Source organism: Pristis pectinata, chromosome 10 (genome assembly GCF_009764475.1).
Source record: "Pristis pectinata isolate sPriPec2 chromosome 10, sPriPec2.1.pri, whole genome shotgun sequence".
Lineage (NCBI taxonomy): Eukaryota > Metazoa > Chordata > Chondrichthyes > Rhinopristiformes > Pristidae > Pristis > Pristis pectinata.
In genome coordinates, this window is record NC_067414.1 from 51,214,611 (window position 1) to 51,234,320 (window position 19,710).

Below are 19,710 nucleotides of genomic sequence, written 5' to 3' on the forward strand. Positions count from 1 at the left end.
AAAACTTTAAAAAGCAACAAAGAACCACAAAGCAAGCAATAAGGAAAGGGTAGATTATGGAAGTAAACTAGCACAAAATATAGAAACAGATAGTAAAAGTTTCTATAATTATATAAAGCAGAAAAAGGTGGCTAAAGTGAACATAGGTCCCTTGGAAGATGAGGAGGGGGAATTAATATTGGGTAATGTGGAAACGGCCAAGGCCTTGAACAACTATTTTGTCTACTTTGACAGAATTTGATAAAAATGGCTCCACTTGTTCTTTGGGTTACAGACCACTGAGCTAGCCCATAAACCCCTGAATAGCTTTACCTGAAAAAAGTGTGATGCTCCACACAAACTTTCCACAATCTCTTTGCTGCTCTGTGATTAGGCAACTTGAAACCAATAGTACTTTCAAACTGCTCTATCTGGAAAGAAGGAACACAATTACATCTTTGTAGTACTGCTTAAACCTACAAGCAATTTTCTTTTACATGTTGGTTACCTACAAAAGGACCTCCTCATCTATTAACACCAGAAAGTTGTTTGTAAACTGAACAGGAGTTATTTCCTTACTTTATCTTTGCATTATACGCTCCAATTTTAATTGGCAATTCTATTTTCTCATACTGACTGCAAAGCATTCCTTAAGGTTAAGAAATACAATTATGACAACTTTTGTAACTCTCCACTCAACCATCTGTTAAATTGGATACCTCTAATGTAACTAGCTCACTTAAGGGAAATTGTAAAGAAAATATCAGGGAGTAAGCTTTTATCAGATGGAGTTGCCAGAAGTGTTTAACTTTGGATTTATGCAAAATATAAAAGGATACCTCACTGGATCAGGATTTGCCATCCTCCTTCACTTTAGTGAATTCATTCTCACCTTCTCTCTCTCCCCAGATAAATGGTGCTGCTGTAAGAGGATATATCCTATTGCAGAGTATATGGATCAGTTTCAATTCTCCCCAGTCATTTATAAGCGCTCTTTCTATAGATTGACTTTTATGATTATCTAGTTTGTGATGATTCTTACTCGAGGATTTAATGTACTGTATACGCTTCCAATTTTCACTCACTTCTGACTTATCCATTCCCTTCTGAGACTTTTCTTTTTACATGCCTACCAATCAGCTTACCACATAATCCATTAAAAGTTGTTGCTTCTCGAACTACCAGTTCACGTTTCTTTGTTTTTCCAACATCCCTTTTTTGGCCTACCCTTCCCCTAGTATCTACTTATGAATTTATAGGATGATGAAAACCTGTTAATATCTATACCCACTCGCATTCCCTGGTCTCTTCCATATGACAGAAGAATTACTTGTCCCTCCTCCTATTTAGTTAGAGAATTACTAAATAAACTTATTTGTTTTCAGTTCACTAATTGCAGTGTGATCTACTCTACATTGAGCAAGTCAAACAAATCCTGCACATGTACCCTTCTATTATCAGAATCCACAATGGAGATCAACTCCATTCTATATGTTTGAGTGTGCTGTTATTATAGCTAAGTTATTTGGAACATGAACATTGTTCAATTTTTTGTTAACAGGACTCTGGTCTGCTCCTGACGAGCATTCCACTAGCCTTAACAACACTGAAAACTACAATTTGGATAAATTCTTACTTCTCCAGGTCGAATTTTAATGTAGAAATTGCTTCGTTTGTAAGAAATTTTAAGAATTTTCGGCCAAGCAAAGCGGTTAATTCTGAGACGATCCTTGTAGATGAGCAGTCCATTTGCACATACACCCAACATAATATCCACTCCTTCTGAATCCTATGAAAGTCAACAGAAAAACAGTAGTTTGTTAAAATATTATGGTATCTTGAAACTTAAGGCTAAATGTTACAGAAAAACTAGCAGACAGTTATGGCATGCTTGCAATACAGAAACCTTCAGCACAGATGATAACTTTCATATTATGTAACTATTGGATAACTCGAATTTAGAAATTACCCATCCCACAGCCTGTATGAGGTGTAACCCAATTTGAAGAAAAAAAACTGCCATTTAATACAGTATTGTGAGCAAGTCTTGCAAACAGTAAAACAGAATAGCATTCACATCTTTCAATCCAACTGAAATGGAGCAAATGTATCGTGCAACAGGTGGAACACACAAAGGAGCAGGAGGAACTCAGCAGGTCAGGCAGCATCTATGGAGGGAAATACAGTCGACATTTCCGGTTGAGACCCTTCATCAGGACTGGAAAGAAAGAAGGGGAGATAGCTGGTATATAAAGTTGGGGTGGGTGGGGGGTGGAACAAGAGCTGGCAGGTGATAGGTGGATCCAGGTGAAGGGGGTGGGTAGTGGGAATGATGCAAGAAACTGGGAGGTGATAGGTGGAAGTAAACAAAGGGCTGAAGAGGATGGAATCTGATAGGAAGGGACAGTGGGAACATGGAATAAAGGGAAGGAAGGTGCCGTTCCTCTAATCTGCATCTAGCATCAACCTGGCAGTAGAGGCAGTTGTGAACAGACATGTCAGTGTGGGAAGGGGAAATGGAATTAAAATGGCTGGCCACTGGGAGATTCCAAGCTGGTATGGCAGACAGAGTGAAGGTGCAGCCACATTAACTAGAAGGGAACACCAGGAATTCAGGTGCAGACAGATCTTCTGTTCATTAAATTACTTGTTTCAAATTATGAGGGTCATATGCCTAAATTTGCAACTGTTTCAGGAGAGTGAATTTCTACCCAGCAATACTTCATGAAATTATTTCAGCAGTGCTTAAATGTACTAGTAAAAAAAGCCTAAATGGAAGTTACCAAATTGAAGACTTGCAGAAAAAAGTTCACTTTTTGAAAACACAAATATTTTGAATATGTATATTTGCATGGCATTAAACTTTAAAACTCTTGTCAAGAAATAAACATTTTAATTCAAACTACTTTCAATTCTACTCCAAAAATGGAGCACGTGCAGCTGAATTATGCTGGTGCATGCAAATCTAGTTGGAACCTGTAGCCCAAGGTCCCAATCTAACTTTACAAAGTTCCTAAACGTGTAAATCTGATGATCCTAATGACTTTTAGTTGTCCATCAAAGTGTGCATCCTGGCTGCCAGTCTGATTCCTGGTTAGTGCTTCATTCTCCTGCATCTTTTGGTTGTCTACTCTGGATGCAAACCCATAAAATTAGCATTTATTTTCTCCCCACTCTCATCGGTCTCTTTATCTCTCATTAATATATTTCCTTTTGTTCAGCTTTCAGGATCTGGCCAGCATTTATCACCCATCCTGAAATGCCCTTCAGAAATTGCTAGTGAACCACACTCTTAAATGCTGTAGTGAAAGTACTCCCACAAAGCTGTTGAGGAGGGTGTTCTAGGACTTGGATCCAGTAACAACAGCAGACAAGTGATCCAGTTCCAAGTCAGGAATGGTGTGCAACTTTGAGAATAAACTGCAGGTGGTGGTATTTCCCATACTCTTTTTGTTCTTGATGTAAGATTGTAGGCTTAAGAATTGCTGTTGGAGCAATCTAGACAAGTAATTGCAGTTCACAGTGTCGATCACAGCAAAGGGAATGGATATTTAGGGTGGAGGACTGGGTGCCAATCAAAACGGGCTACTTTGTCCTGGATGGCATTGAGCTACTTGACAGTAGTTAGAGCAGCACTCATCCAGGAAAAGGAGAATATACCATCAGAATCATATTATCACTGACGTACGACATGAAATTTGTTGTTTTGTGGCAGCAATACAGTGCAAAGACAAAAAATCTGTAAGTTACAAAAATAATAGTGCTAAAAAAGGAATAATTAAGTAGTGTTCATGGGTTCATAGATCGTTCAGAAATCTGATGGTGGGAGAGGAAGAAGTGTTTTCGAATTGTTGAGTATGGGTTTTCAGGCTCCTGTACCTCCTTCCTGACGGTAGTAATGAGAAGAGGGCGTGTCCTGGATGGTGAGATTCCTTAATAATTGATGCTGCTTTCTTGAAGCACCACCTTTTAAAGATGTCCTCGATGGTGGGGAGGGTTGAGCCCATGATGGAGTTAGCTGAGTCTATAACCCTCTTTGGCCTCTTGTGATCCTGTGCATTGGAGCCTCCATACCAGACTGTGATGCAACCAGAGTGCTCTCTACCATACATCTATAGAAATTTCTAAGAATCTTAGTGACATACCAAACCTTCTCAAATTCCTAACGAAGTAGAGCCGCTGGCACGCCTTCTTCGTGATTGCATCAATGTGTTGGGCCTAGGATAGATCCTGAGATGTTGACATCCAGGAACTTGAGGCTACTCATCCTTTCCACTGCTGACCCCTCAGTGAGGACTGGTGTGTGTTCTCCTGACTTCCTCTTTGTGAAGTCCACAATCAGTTCCTTTGCCTTGCTGACACTGAGTGCAAGGTTGTTGTTGTGACACTACTCAGCCAGCTGATCTATCTCACTCCTGTCTGCCTCCTCATCTTCATCTGAGATTCTACCAACAAAAGTTCACACTCCTGACTTATGCCTTGGTCAGGCCAAATTTGGAGTATTGAGAGCAGTTTTGGGCATCATATCCAAGGAAATACATGCTGGGATTGGAGAGGGTCCAGAGGTGGTTTACAAGAATGATCCTGGGAATGAAGGGGTTAATGTATGAGGAGCGTTTGATGGCTCTAGGCCTGTACTTGCTGGAGTTTAGAAGGATGGGGAATCTCATTGAAACCTACTGAACATTGAAAGGCCTGGATAGAGTGGATGTGGAGAGGATGTTCCCAGTCGCGGGAGAGTCCAGGACCAGAGGGCAGGGCCTCAGAATAGAAGGACATCCCTTTAGATGAGGAGGAATTTTAGCCGGAGGGTGGTGAATTTATGGAATTCATTGCCACAGACAGCTGTGGAGGCCAAGTTATTGGGTATATTTAGAGCAGAGGTTGATAGGTTCTTGATTATTAAGGGCAGCAAAGGTTATGTGGAGAAGGCAGAAGAATGATGTTGAGAGGGAAAAATAAATCAGCCACGATCGAATGGCGGAGCAGACTCGATGGGCTGAATGGCCTAATTCTCCTGCTATGTCTTATGGTCTTATCGATGGTGGAAAGAATTTGAAATGTCAGGGAATATTTCCCTACAGATGCCCAACCTCTGACTTGTTCTTGTTGCAAGTTTGGGTGGCTGATCCAATTGATTTCTTGGTCAGTGATAATTCCTAGGATGTTGACAGTGGGGGATTCTGTCATGGTAATGACATTGGACAGTAAGAGTTGAAAGTTAGATTCTCTGTTGTTTGAGAGCTGGTCAGATAAAATGGTGGCTGAACTCCAGCATGCTCTTAACTTCTGTGTTGCAACACACAGGAGTGGAAAGCATCAATGCTTTGACTTGTGAGAAGTAGGCAGTTCTCTTTTGCGCCCCCAGCAAGGGGCAAATGCAATTCAGGCCATTATGTTACAATAAGATATCTTTATAACCAACATTAAATGACCAATAAGTGATTAATTTCATATAAAGCACATCTCTTATAAGTACTGTGCTGTGATTCGCAAAGTAACATGAACTTGAATTTGCCAACCTGGCATCTCCCTTCCCCTTCATTATCATAGAACCAAGTGGGAAGCAATTACCTTAGCATGGTGCAAATCTACACCATACATGGAAAGCATCTTGGCATTCTCCAGAAATTGAGCATCAGCCTGAGCTGGAGTTAAACCCCTGGTAAAGAAACAAGGAAGTTACTATAAAAGAAAGGCATAAAATTAGGTGGTTAATTCAGTTTTTTAAAGAATGGCTAAAACTCAGATTTCTCATAAAAAATTATACATTTTAAAAAATGAATTAGGATACATTAACTGATAATGCACTGATACAATGGGACAAATGACTTCTCCTTCTGCTGTAATTTCTATGATGATTTAAATTCAAGCCCGACTGAGCAAAATTACATTACAAAACACACCAACTTTATCACTTCAGAATCAAGATACAAAAAAATACAAATTTCCAATTTTTCCTTAGCTTGTTTTGCCAAATTTGTAGGTACATTTAAAAAAAATGTGCCAGGTGAGTCACAAGGATTTATTCTTCATTAAGCACATCTCCCATATAGTGTTGAAAACCAAACTAGTAATATCAGATGCGATGAGTCAAAAACTTAATTTATAATCAATTGAAGGGAGATTGCTTTACGTCTATCTGGGACAGAATAAATGAGCATTTCTACAAGAGGTGGACAGTTGAAATGGATTTGTGAAGAGTAGGTCATGTTTAGTATTGCTTTGAGGGGTCTATAACAGGTTGGATCCATATGGATTTCAAAAATGCACAGGGTTCAGCAAAAAAAAAAGTGCTGGGAACAAAAGATTACCAATTTGAGACCTTGATCAAGGTTATGAGATAATTCACTCAAGTAGGAGACAAGAGGAATAAAGAAGCACATTCTGGCAAAAACGTGATGTTTTATTCCTCTAGGCCTGATACAGAGGCCTCGTCTTATCACTATACATCTCAATGACTTGGAATATGAAAGAAAGTACTACCTAAATGTTTGTAGATGAAAAGATACAATTTGTGAAAAACAAGACATTACAAAGAATGTATCAAGAAAATGAGAATGTTGGGTGAATGGAAAATTTCAAGACTGGGGATTAACATTTAATCAGGAAAGGGAATTAATGCATAATGAAATTGATTTACAGCAAATTAGAGACCTAACTCTAAAGGCAGGACAGAGTCCAGCTTGCTCCTATTCTTATATACATGAAAAATGTTGAAGCCAACATTCACTTGCCCGGCTGAATTGATTTCCACATTGAGCAACTTCATCTTCAACTCCACCATCTCTCTGAAGATCAGAAGTATAGCTATGGAAACTCACATTGGCCCAAGCTATACCTATCATTTCAGGGATATGTGCATAGAAGAGCCTTATTTCATTCTTCAGCTTCCTTCCTCAACTTCGCCCAGTATATCAATGACTGCATTGGTGCCACTTTCTGCACTCGTACAGAACTCAAAACTTTGATTACTTTTTCTGTTAATTTCCACCTTGCACTCACCTTCACAATGACTCGTCAATTTCTGAATTCCTATCCCCATTTCAGTGGGTAGGTTAGTGACAAACATTAATTATAATCCCATACACATCCACAGCTACCTCAACTATAACTCCCTCCAACCTGCCTTCATTCTCCCACTTCCTCTGCAATATCTGCTCTGATCACAAGTCCTTCTGCACAGGTGTCTGAGTTGTCTTTTTTTCCCTTAATGGTGGTTTCTCCTCTACTATAGATGAGAGCTCTTGACTGCATCTATCTATTACCCCCACCTCTCCCGACTTTCTCCTCCTTGGAAAAGGATGGAATTCCCTGGTTCTCATCTTCTAGCCCACCAGCTCCACAATCATCCTTTGCACTTTCTGCCATCCAAGTTTCCAGCCTCAACATATCTTTGCTCCCCTCCCCTTTCAATATTCCGAAGGAACCATTCAATTTGAGACTTCCTGTTCCACCCTTTTGTCCCCACCAACCCTTCCCTTCCTCACGGCATTTTTCTATGCAACCGCATTGATGTGCAATACCTGCGCCTTACTTAGCTCCTTTCCACCATCCAGGGACTAAAACAGTCCTTTAAGGTGAAGCAGTGATTTACTTGCACTTCTTCCAATCTGGTGCATTTCATTTGGTGTTCACAATATAACCTCCAACACCTTAGAGAACTGCATAGAGCCCACTTTGCAAAGAGTCTTTGTTCAGTCTGCTAGGGCCACCCAGATCCAGCAGTTGCCTGTCACTTTAATTCTCTGTCCTACTTTGACCTATATTTGTGGCTCCCTGCACTGTATGTCAAAGCCCAAGCTTGAGGAACATTTTTCATTCAGCATGTCACAGTCTATGGGAGCCAATACAGAATACAACAAGTTTGGTTGCAGATAACTCACTAGTAATAGTTAGTCAAGTTTTTCCTCTCTCCACTGACAGATCTGTGTGTTTCCTACAACTCTGACCTGCATTCAACAGCTTTTACATGTCCTTTTGTTTCCTCTCTCCCCTCAAAAGCCCTCATTACTTTATCAAATGGCTTGTGAAATATGAATACAGAAGATGAAATATGCAGGTAAACAGCCAATAATATAAAAGATTGCCAAAGTTTTTTTTAAAAAGATACGTAAAGGGCAAGCGAGAGGCAAGAGTGGACATTGGATTGCCGGAAAATGATGCGGGAGAAGTAGTAATGGGGAACAAAGAAATGGCAGAGGAACTGAATAGGTACTGTGTGTCAGTCTTCGCAGTGAAAGATACCAGTAACATGCCAGAAATTCAAAAGATTCAGGGGGCAGAAGTGAGTGTAGTGACCATTACTAACGAGAAGGTGCTGGGGAAGCTGAAAGGCCTGAAGGTGGATAAAGCACCTGGACCAAGGACTACACCTCATAGTTCTGAAAGAGGTAGCTAAAGGAATTGTGGAGGCATGAGAAGCGATCTTTTAAGAATCACTAGTCAGGGATGGTCCAGAGGACTGGAAAAAAACAAATATAACACTCCCATTTAAGAGAGGGAGGCAAAAGACAAGAAATTATAGATCAGTTAGCCCGACCTCATTGGTTGGTAAGATTTTAATAGTCCATTATTATGAATGAAATTTCAGAGTATTTGACAAAATAGGGTTTTGTAAAGGGGAGATCTTGCCTGACAAATCTGTTAGAATTCTTTGAGGTGGTAACAAGCAGGTTAGACAAAGGAGAGTCAGTGGACATTCACTTAGATTTTCAGAGGGCCTTTGACAAGGTGTTGCACACAAGGCTGCTAAACAAAATAAGAGCCCACGATGTCAAGGGCAAGGTAGTGTCATGGATAGAAGATTGGCTGACTGGCAGAAGTCGAGTGAGGATAAAGGGGTCCCGAGTGAGGATAAAGGGGTCCTTTTCAGGATGGCTGCCGGTGACTAGTGGAGTTCCACAGGGGTCAGTGTTGGGACAACTTTTCACTTTATACATTAATGATCTAGATGAAGGAACTGATGGCATTGTGGCCAAGGTCGCAGGTGGTACAAAGATAGGTAGATGGACAGATAGTGTTGCAGAGGCAGGGAGTCTACAGAAGGATTTGGACAGGTTGGGAGAATGGGTAAAGAAGTGGCAGATGGAATACAGTATAGGGAAGTGTGGGGTAATGCACTTTGGTAGGAAGAATAAAAGGCTAGACTATTTTCTAAAGTGGAAGAAAATTCAGAAATGCAAAGGGACTTGGGAGTCCTCATTCACGATTTCAAGGTTAACTTGCAGGTTGAGTTGGTAATAAGGAAGGTAATTGCAATGTTAACATGCACTTTGAGAAGACTAGAATATAAAAGCAAGAATGTACTGCTGAGTCTTTATAAGGCATTGGTCAGATGGCATTTGGAATATTGTGAGCAATTTTGGGCCCCATACACAAGGAAGAATGTGCTGGCCCTGGAAAGGGTCCAGAGAGGTTCATAAGAATGATCCTGGGAAGGAAAGGAGTAAACATTTGATGGCCCTGGGCCTGCACTCAACTGAGTTCAGAAAATGAGGGGTCATCTCATTGAATCCTACTGAATACTAAAAGGCCTGGGTTGAGTGGACATGGAGAGGACGTTTCCATTAGGAGAGTCTAGGACTTGAGGGCACAGCCTCAAAATAAAGGGATGTCCCCTTACAATTAAGGTGAGGAGGAATTTCTTTCAGCCAGGGGGTGGTGAATCTGTGTAATTGTTTGCCACAATGGGCTGTGCAGGCCAAGTCATTGGGTGTATTTAAGGCAGAGATTGATAGGTTCTTGATGGTTAAGGGTTACGGAGGGAAGGCGGGAGAATGGGATTTTAAAAAAATCAGCCATGATTGAATAACGGATCAAACTCAATGGCCGAATGACCGAATTCTGCTCCTATATTTTATAGCTTCATCAATAGTTTATCACGAAAACAATCTCGTACCCCAAAATATCTACCCCTCCCCAACCCTTTCTGTAACTTAAAACATATTTTCTCTTTCCAAGTTTTGACAAAGTGTCTTTGACCCAAAATATTAACTGTTTCTCTTTCCACAGATTTTGCCTGCCCTCTTCAGGGCTTCCAATATTTTCTATCCTTATTTTAGATTTTCAGCATCTGCAGGTTTTTGATCTACACACAAAAGTATACTTTGGTAACAAAAGTTTAACATTTTTAGCACCATTTATTCTGCAGTGACATATACATTGAGGTATATCATCATTCAAACAGGTCATCATTTGTGTGCTTCAGTCATTTTCACACTGCTGTCCTTATAATTTCCCCATGAGTGCCTCATTACTTAAGAGGAAATGACAAGTAAATATGCTTTGACAAGCAACTATGACGAATTTCTACCTGTGTGTTTTATGCAGTTCAGAGATTTTCTCTTCCAATTCTTTTGTCTGGTTTGGAGCAAACTGTAATTCTGCAACATAACCTGCTTTGTGTTCATCGGCATCATAATCCCCAAGTTCCGCTTGTAATGTGTAAGAACCAAGAAGGGCATGTGTTACAAAAGAACATGGCAAACGACCAGATACGATATCTTGGCGGAGTTGAAGGCACAAATAATATCTGCAAGAGATAATGAAGGAGAATGCGGGTTGGGAGAAGAAAAACCTCTCAGATTAAAGCTTCAGATATGATGATACTAAAATCCTTTCAGTAATGAGGCTCCACTTAAGAACAACCTGTGTTTCATTAATTTAGTAAATTATAAAATTTCAAAATGAGTGTTTGTGTATTTCAAAACTATCCAGCAAGAAAAATTATAAAAAATATTAAAATAAATTATAATGGATGTTTTTGGTACAGGACCATGGACAGGCAGACAAGATTCATATTTAATCATAGTATTATGTAATTTTACTCAAAAAATAAAAAAATTATTTGCTTTGCATCTATCTTAATTTCAACTTATTTTTCAAATTCATTCATACATCAAGACTCGGGTGCTTTTGGGGGGTAGGTGGTGGGGGGGGGGGGCAGGGGGAAAATGGTCTTCCTACTAATGAAAACAGGCCTGGGAATATTCTGTTGCAACTTGAAGACTGCCAGTTAACTGAAGAACATCATAAAGAGCGCTGTAGTGGGTCAATGTTTATAAATTAACAACTACAGAAAAGTGGGCACGTAATTTTCAGAATCCTGCTTGCAGTGTATAGTATCTGTGACTATTTTAAAATTAATTTATGGGAGTTGGACATCCCTGGCAAATTTAGCATCTGCCCAGCCCTAATTATTGTCGAAAAAGTGGTTGAAAGCTGAATTCTTGAACTGCTGCAGTCTTTCTGGAGAAGGTACTTCCAAAGTGCTGTGAAGGAGGAATTTCTAGGATACAGACATGCAACGTTGAAAGGATTAGAACTGAAACAATCATGGAATACAAGGAGAAAGCTGGAACAAGGTACTGAATTTGGATGATCACCACAATTGTATTGAAACATAGACTCGAAGGGTCAAAAGGTGTACTCTTGCTCCTATTTTCTCTGTTTCTATGAAGAACAAGAAATAAATTTCCCAATCAGGATGGTATGCAACTTGGAACAAACCCTGCAGGTGGCAGTGCTCCCATGAACCTAATGCCATGTTCTTCTTGGAGGTAAAGGTCGTAGGTTTGGGAGGTGCTATCAGAGTAATCTGGTCAAGAAATAAGAGTTCACTTTGCTGAACATAAAATTTAATGCAAACTTCTGAGATCTTGCAATGCTTGGAAGAATTTTGTTAAGAAATTTGGAAGTGGAACACTGGCTCAATGAAAACAATACCAGCAGAAGCATTGGCAAACACACTTGCAATAACATGGTCTATGGTTTAAAGTATTTCAATGGAAATTTTTCTCCATATAATTAAACTCCAGAACACAAGTCATCCTTTCTTTTAAAAAGCAAAAACTTATTCAATTCCATTTCTAAGTGTAGAAGTATGCTTGCCTATTACATTATTTGCCAAATTAGTTACAACATTTTAGATTGTTGTAAAACTATTGTAAAATCTTACTTTGCAACTTATCCACTTTAGATCTGTTTCTGCTGCACCTTTTTTTTTAAATTCAAGCACATCCCTCTAGTGGTAGTGATCCAAAATGAATTAAATTTTGTGTCTAGTCAAAGGAGTACATTAAGATTTAATATACAAACTGTAAATTCCACAAAACCTGTACATTCCTTATCACTGGACATGTCTAATAAAATTCCTGGCCCATCTAAGTCTGCACTCAATGTATCCCATTCATTAGAACAATAATCAATCTAAATCCTCACGAGTCTTGCCCCATGTTGTTTGCAACATTCTAACTTTTCATAATATATTGATTACTGTCTACTAGATCATATGACTTTTGGGTTGTTTTAGACACGTAGCATAATCTCTTGATAACTAACGGCTAATTTTAATTCAAAGGCAACACGATTAATACTGGTCACTCTTTTGCACTGAGGTGATTGGATAAATATTATAAAACATATTCAGTTGAAGCATGTAAACTTCAGCCTCAAAAACAATATTAACATTGAAGCTGAGACAATGATGCCGAGGTGTCATCCAGATCTGTATTTTAAAATACAGAACCATGTTTCAGACTTTTAATTCAATAAACTTGAGATCTTTCCAGAAACCCAGGAAATTAGTTCTGTTATTCACAAGATCTAGGGGATGAACATACCTTACACTGTCATAAGTAATTCAAGTGTACAGTACAGAGAAGCACAAAATCTAATTAATCAAATGGGAAGCCATTGAAAGGGGATGTGTGAAAATGTACTATTAATCCACACAGATAAAAAATGATGCTGCATCTATGCAGCAAAACAAAAATCTTGAAAAATACAAAATTCCTTGATCAGCATCTGTAAAGAGAACAAACTGAAAACATTTACAGGTGCTCATTAATGAAAGGAAGCAAGCGCTAGAGGTACAGCTTTCAAGTCTTGAAGGATTTTTTTTTAAATGCAGGGAGTAGTTTATGATGTGGAAAATACTGCCTGTGAGAGTGGTGGAAAAGAATTCTAGCTATCAAAGGGGAATTGAACAGCCACTTGAGGGAAAAATAAATCGCAGAACTATAGAAAAAGAGGGAGTACTAATGGGGCTGCTCTACTAGGAGCCAAAGACTTGGTCAGAATGGCATCATTTTCAATATTGATTTATTCTATCCTGATTAATGGGATCTTGACTGACCTTGTCTGCTACCTGCAGTCCCAAATATATTTATACTAAGCTGGCTCAGATGCAGTGGCCAGTTTAACCAGCTTCCATATGCTGCTCCTGACTACCCCCCAACAACCTCTCCCTAACCCCCTCCCCTACCCCCCAACCACCCTGAGTTAGCCAGCTATAACTGGAAGGTGACTAGATCTCAAATGGCACACTGCACAGGCCCCTTCAGAAATCCCCCAGGTTTTTGGCAGAAGGCAATGGCAGGGTCCAAACTTGCCCCATTACAAAGTTAAACATGGTTTTAACATTTTAAATGTCTTGATTGTCAGAGACATTCAAAAACTAAAATTTTATTAAAGTAATTACTTTAAAATGTAGACCAGAAACTTAAAAATAATTTGAAACATAAGTATAATAATTAAAAAACCCTTTGCTTCACATGCCTAGAATCTCCTTTGAAATCAAATGAGTCTGAGATCCTATGTTTAATCCAAGACTCCACCAATTTCAACAGGGATTCTAGGTTTGTCGTATGATTAGAGCACTGATTTCCCAAGCATAATACTAAGAAATCGTAACAAGACTGAGATCTGCCACTGGGATGCAACATAGTGACAGATGCAGCACCATATGTCACTCAGTGAGTCAAAGACTCGCAGCACGTGCATGCACATTCAGGGTTTACATCAGTTTGAATGGCCGAAATATTGGCAGTTCCCTTTGGATTAATTGGCCACAGGCAGCTAGATTTGACCGACTGCTCTCGATACAGATCTGCAATAGATTTTAAAGTTCTTTATGTTTAGCTATCAAGCATTTTGACATTGACAGATCAGTAGTTCAAATTATATCACCACACTAGAACATATTTTAGTAAAAATAACACTTATAATATGCTATAAAAGTAATTAAAAACAGATTTCAGTATTATATTTAATAATTACTTTCACAAGAATTTAACTTATCTGATGAATTTATACCTTGTGATGTCTTCAGTTAGCTGTGAAGGATCAGGAGGGTAGAATTTTACATTAAAGTAAAAGTGCCAAGGACAACCTGCAATGACATGCAATTCCATTTAAATGACATTGGCTAACAGAAAATAGTTTTGAATTCTTCACCATCACTGCACAAGCCTAAGACTGTACAACTATATCATTTCAGTAAACTGTGCTTTCAATGGGCTCATAAGCTGTGACAAACACCAAAATCAAGCATGAAAATTGACATCTTATAGCACTCATTACAAAAACAGAAATCATTGGTTATGTAGAACAATAATTCAAAATATACATTGCGTGATATACATTACAGTGAGTGAGGAGGAAAATGATCATGTGAGGTCTGCAGGTATGGACAGAAATCAAAGGTTTGTACATGATAGTAATGTTCTCAGGTGCATCTATTTCAATGCAAGGAGTATTGTAGGTAAGGCTGATGAGTTTAGGGTGTGGATTGGCACATGGGATTACGATGTTATTGCTATTAGTGAGACATGGTTGAAGGAGGGACAGGACTGGCAGCTTAATGTTCCGGGCTTCCGTTGTTTCAGACATGATAGCGGGGGAGGGATGAAAGGGGGAGGAGTGGCATTACTGGTCAGGAAACAGATCACGGCTGTGCGTAGACAGGACAACCCGGAGGGCTCGTCTACAGAGGCCATATGGGTGGAGCTGAGGAACAGGAAAGGTGTGGCCACACTAATAGGGTTGTATTATAGACCACCCAATAGTCAGAGAGAATTGGAGGAACAAATCTGTAGGGAGATAGCAGACGAATGTAAGAAACAGAAAGTTGTAATTGTAGGGGATTTTAACTTTCCACATATTGACTGGGACTCCCACACTGCAAAAGGGTTGGATGGCTTGGAATTTGTCAAGTGTGTTCAGGAAAGTTTTCTAAATCAATATATAGAGATACCAACGAGAGAGAATGCAATACTTGATCTCCTATTAGGGAACCAGGCAGGTCAGGTGACAGAAGTATGTGTAGGTGAGCATTTTGGGTCCAGTGACCATAATGCAATCAGTTTCAAGATAATTATGGATAAGGATAGGTCTGGTCCTCGAGTGGAGGTTCTAAATTGGACAAAGGCCAATTTTGTGGAAATGAAAAAGGATCTAGGTAGGGTGGATTGGGATAAGTTATTTTCTGGCAAGGATGTGCTCAGTAAATGGAAAGCCCTCAAAGACAAAATTTTGAGAGTACAGAATTTGTATGTTCCTGGCAGGATTAAAGGCAAGGGTAACAAGCATAGGGAACCTTGGTTTTCGAGGGATATTGGTGAGCTGGTTAAGAAAAAGAGGTGTATAGCAGGTATAGGCAACTAGGAATGGATGAGGTACTTAAAGAGTATAGGAAATGTAACAAAATACTAAAAAAGGAAATCAGGAAGGCAAAAAGACATGAGGCTGCTTTGGCAGATAATGTGAAGGTAAACCCAAAGGGTTTCTACAGGTATATTAAGAGCAAAAGGATAGTAAGAGACAGAATTGGTCCCCTAGAAGATCAGAGTGGTCGTATATGTGTGGAGCCTCAGGAGATGGGGGAGGTCTTAAACAGTTTTTTTGCATCAGTATTTACTCAGGAAACTGGCATTGTGGATATGGAAGGAAGGGAAACAAGCACTAGTGTCATGGAACATATAGAGATTAAAAAGGAGGTACTTGATGCTTTACAGCAAATAAAGGTAGATAAATCCCCAGGGCCTGACAAGATATTTCCTCGGACCTTGAGAGAGACTAGTGTAGAAATTGCAGGGGCCCTGGCAGATATATTTAAAATGTCCTTAGCTACGGGTGCGGTGCCAGAGGACTGGAGGATAGCTCATGTTGTTCCATTGTTTAAGAAAGGCTCGAAGAGTAAACCAGGTAATTACAGGCCGGTGAGCCTGACATCAGTAGCGGGTAAATTATTGGAAGATGTTTCTGAGAGATAGGACATATAAGTATTTGGACAGCCAAGGGTTGATTAAGGATAGTCAGCATGGCTTTGTGCGTGGTAGATCGTGTTTAACGGATCTTGTGGAGCTTTTTTTTTGAGGAGGTCACTAAGAAAGCAGATGAAGGTAAGGCTGTGGATGTTGTCTACATGGACTTTAGTAAGGCCTTTGACAAGGTCCCACATGGGAGATTAGTTCAGAAGGTTCAGTCAATGGGTATCCATGGAAAGGTTGTAAACTGGATTCGAAATTGGCTGAGTGGGAGAAGACAGAGTGGTTGTGGATGGTTGTTTCTCAGATTGGAGGCCTGTGACTAGTGGTGTGCCTCAGGGATCCGTGTTGGGGCCATTGTTGTTTGTTGTATATATCAATGATCTAGAAGATAATGTGGTAAATTGGATTAGTAAGTTTGCGGATGACACTAAGATTGGAGGTGTAATGGACAGCGAGGAAGGCTTTCAAAGCTTGCAGAGGGATCTGGACCAAATGGAAAAATGGTCCAGAAAATGGCAGATGGAATTTAATGCAGACAATTGTGAGGTGGTGCATTTTGGAAGGACAAATCAAGGGAGGACATACATAGTAAATGGTAGGGCACTGAGGAGTGCGGAGGAACAAAGGGATCTGGGAGTTCAGATACATAATTCCTTGAAAGTAGAGTCACAGGTAGAGAGGGTTGTTAAAAAAAGGCTTTTGGCATCCTGGCATTTATAAATCAAAGTACTGAGTATAGGAGTTGGAATGTTTTGGTGAGGTTGTATAACTCATTGGTGAGACCAAATTTAGAATATTGTGTGCAGTTCTGGTCGCCGAACTACAGGAAGGATGTCAGTAAGATTGAAAGAGTGCAGGGGAGATTTACAAGAATGTTGCCGGGTCTTCAGGAGTTGAGTTACAGTGAAAGATTGAGCATGTTAGGACTTTATTCCTTGGAGCGGAGAAGAATGAGGGGAGATATGATAGAGGTTTACAAAATGATGAAGGGCATAGACAGGGTTAATGCAAGTAGGCTCTTTCCCCCTAGATTAGGAGAGATAAGTACGAGAGGACATGGCTTTAGGGTGAAAGGTTTAGGGGGAACATTAGAAGGAACTTCTTCACTCAAAGAGTGGTGGGAGTGTGGAATGGGCTGCCATCTGATGTAGTAAATGCGGGCTCGGTCTTAACTTTTAAGAGTAAATTGGATAGATACATGGACAAGAGAGGTCTGGAGGAGTATGGGCTGGGGGCAGGTAAATGGGACTAGCAGAATAATGTTTCTGCACAGACTAGAAGGGCCAAATGGCCTGTCTTCTGTGCTGTAGTTTTCTATGCTCGTGATATTCCTTATACAATATTTGCTAAAGTGTGGATAGGTTTCCTAATTTTCCTTAATCTAAAAGCTTAGTGCATTTGTATTACCAATTTCTTTCAAGTTGTAAAGCAAAATGATTTTACCAGTCAATGCTGTTTCTGTTTGCTCCACCTACAACAGGAACAAGATGTGGAAGACAGGTTTGACCTGAATGGGGATTTTCTTTCTCTCTCCAAAACAAAAAGCCATGTCATATGCCATTCACCCCATGATTTGCACTTGATCCAACATTTTCATTTAGGGTACAGACAGAGAAACCTCCAGGCTACAGAGCGTTGTGCAGCCAAACAGAGGGGGAGGCAGCACCTTCCATCACAACCAATATGTGGTAGTGACTGTGAACACGGAGTAGTCGTCTGTCAGTCCCTTGTAACGTTCCACACTCAGTACTAGCCAGGGTGCAGCCCCAAGCCCCACATCAACATCAGCCCTCACAGAAGCTACTCCACACCAGTCCACAGATGATTCATTGCTGCGTTCATGCCACTTTTCCCAGTTGCACAGAACAGGAATTTGCACCACCTTCTCTGCACAGCAACACTGTCAGTAACATAGCTCTCTACATATATTGCGAAAAAAGAACCCTTTTACCTCTGATCCCATTGAAGTTCTTATTTCTAGAAGCACAACTTTGTGTTATGCAAGATACCAGTATATACACAAATGCCTTAAATGCCCCTAGTCACCCCATAGCTGATCATGCAATAGCATACTTACTTCGAATTTGTTTCTTGATTTCCTTGGCAGGGTCCAACCAATTCTAAAAGAGGTAGAATAGTACAGAATGAATCTAATAAAAAAGTCCTATAAAAGTTAAATCATCTGTGGGGAGGATTTTAAACGAACTCCCAGTTCTGCAATTTTTGTTTTTGTACACAATTTTACCATTCTTCCAATTTTCCCTTGTTTAACATAATCCAGCATCACTTGTAGGCACTTGTACCCAAAAGACCTTAATTACACAAGTGTTCTCTTTAAACACAGCATTTTTCATAATTTTAAATTAATTAGTTGAATCACTATTATTGAATGTTCATCTATCATAACATTAATGGCTTAAAATGTTTGTGACAATTCAGGATTAAACAAAAATCCACAATTACACTCCAACTGATTTATCAATATTCATATTGTACATGCCTATTTTCCACTCAACTCCCAGGAGAAATATATTAATTTAATGCATTTAAAATTCTTGTGGGAGCCAAGGAGTAAAGTTTCCTCTCTGAATCAAATCAAAATTGTATTGGCTCAGTTACAGTTCTGGTTTCTGATAAAACTGATTTCTATAAAATTTTCCACGAACTAGTGTAATCAGACAGCAGAACAGACCCCCATATTCATACTCTTTCCATTTACAATAATAACCTCATGCACTTTAATAATAAAGCTAAACATGGATTTATCAGCAAAATTTAAAAAACTTTTCCCTCATGCAAGCAACTTGACTGAAACACTGAATAGTTCAATCAAGCTCTGCAAGACAGTTTCCCCAACTAATGCCTTTTATTATACAGTATATGAGAAAACCTAGAAACATGCCTGGACATTAAAAGAAAATTGATGCAATTTGAAGAGCCATCACAGCTGCAGAACCTTGCAATTTGGGCCCCGAGGCAGGGTACTTGTAGAACCCAATAAAAACAAGCAGAACAAGTTCAAAAGATTACAGAACTTCAGAAGTGGTCCTATCCTATGTTTAAAAATCCCTCAGTTTTTCAGTTCGTTCAGATCACATCTGTATTGTGCTGCTAACCTTGCGCAAATGTGCATCACAAAATGTGTGTTTCTAGAATATACAAAGCTTAGATCAGCACGATCTGTGGTAAATGACAAGTTGAAAAAACCCAAAATGTCATGTACCAATAAAGTTAATGCACCATTTCTAAACTGCTGTACAATTGCTTATAAAAGTAAGAAACAAACGCAGAAGGAAAATAAAGACAAATATTCCTCAATTCATTTTAGTCAGTGTTGGTCAACTACTACCATTCAGCCCATAACCCACCCCCAGTGAAATTCTAACTGGCCCTAAAAGCACAAGATGAAAATATGTACAGTTTTGTATAACAGCAGAATTATTGAAATGGTTAGTATTAAATTAACTTTTCTGGTACAGAAATTCTTCAAAGTGTTTCCTCCACAGATTTCTACTAATTCAACAATTTGCATTGTAACATTGTGCTATTTTTATAATTATGCAACCTGACAAAAAAAATCTCACAACATTAACACCAGTTAGGAGATACATCAGGCAAAATGGAGTAATTCATAACACCAGTGTCTTGGTTAACTATAAACTCCGCTCTACTAATGTGG

The 19,710-nt window shown here is 39.4% G+C and overlaps 2 protein-coding genes across 3 annotated transcripts in view; one reads left to right on the plus strand and one right to left on the minus strand.

The window, feature by feature from the left end:
- Positions 1 to 19,710, plus strand: part of LOC127574762 (small leucine-rich protein 1-like) — a 112,691-nt gene that overhangs the window by 52,816 nt on the left and 40,165 nt on the right. The window lies entirely within an intron of this gene.
- Positions 1 to 19,710, minus strand: part of epb41l2 (erythrocyte membrane protein band 4.1 like 2) — a 116,754-nt gene that overhangs the window by 36,505 nt on the left and 60,539 nt on the right. For both annotated transcript variants that reach the window (XM_052024054.1, XM_052024053.1), the window contains exons 7-12: positions 18,109 to 18,151; positions 14,077 to 14,152; positions 10,295 to 10,513; positions 5,554 to 5,641; positions 1,616 to 1,768; positions 313 to 410 (exon numbers count right to left, since the gene is read on the minus strand). In XM_052024054.1, the coding sequence (XP_051880014.1) occupies positions 313 to 410; positions 1,616 to 1,768; positions 5,554 to 5,641; positions 10,295 to 10,513; positions 14,077 to 14,152; positions 18,109 to 18,151 (677 nt within the window). The remainder of the gene's footprint in view (positions 1 to 312; positions 411 to 1,615; positions 1,769 to 5,553; positions 5,642 to 10,294; positions 10,514 to 14,076; positions 14,153 to 18,108; positions 18,152 to 19,710) is intronic.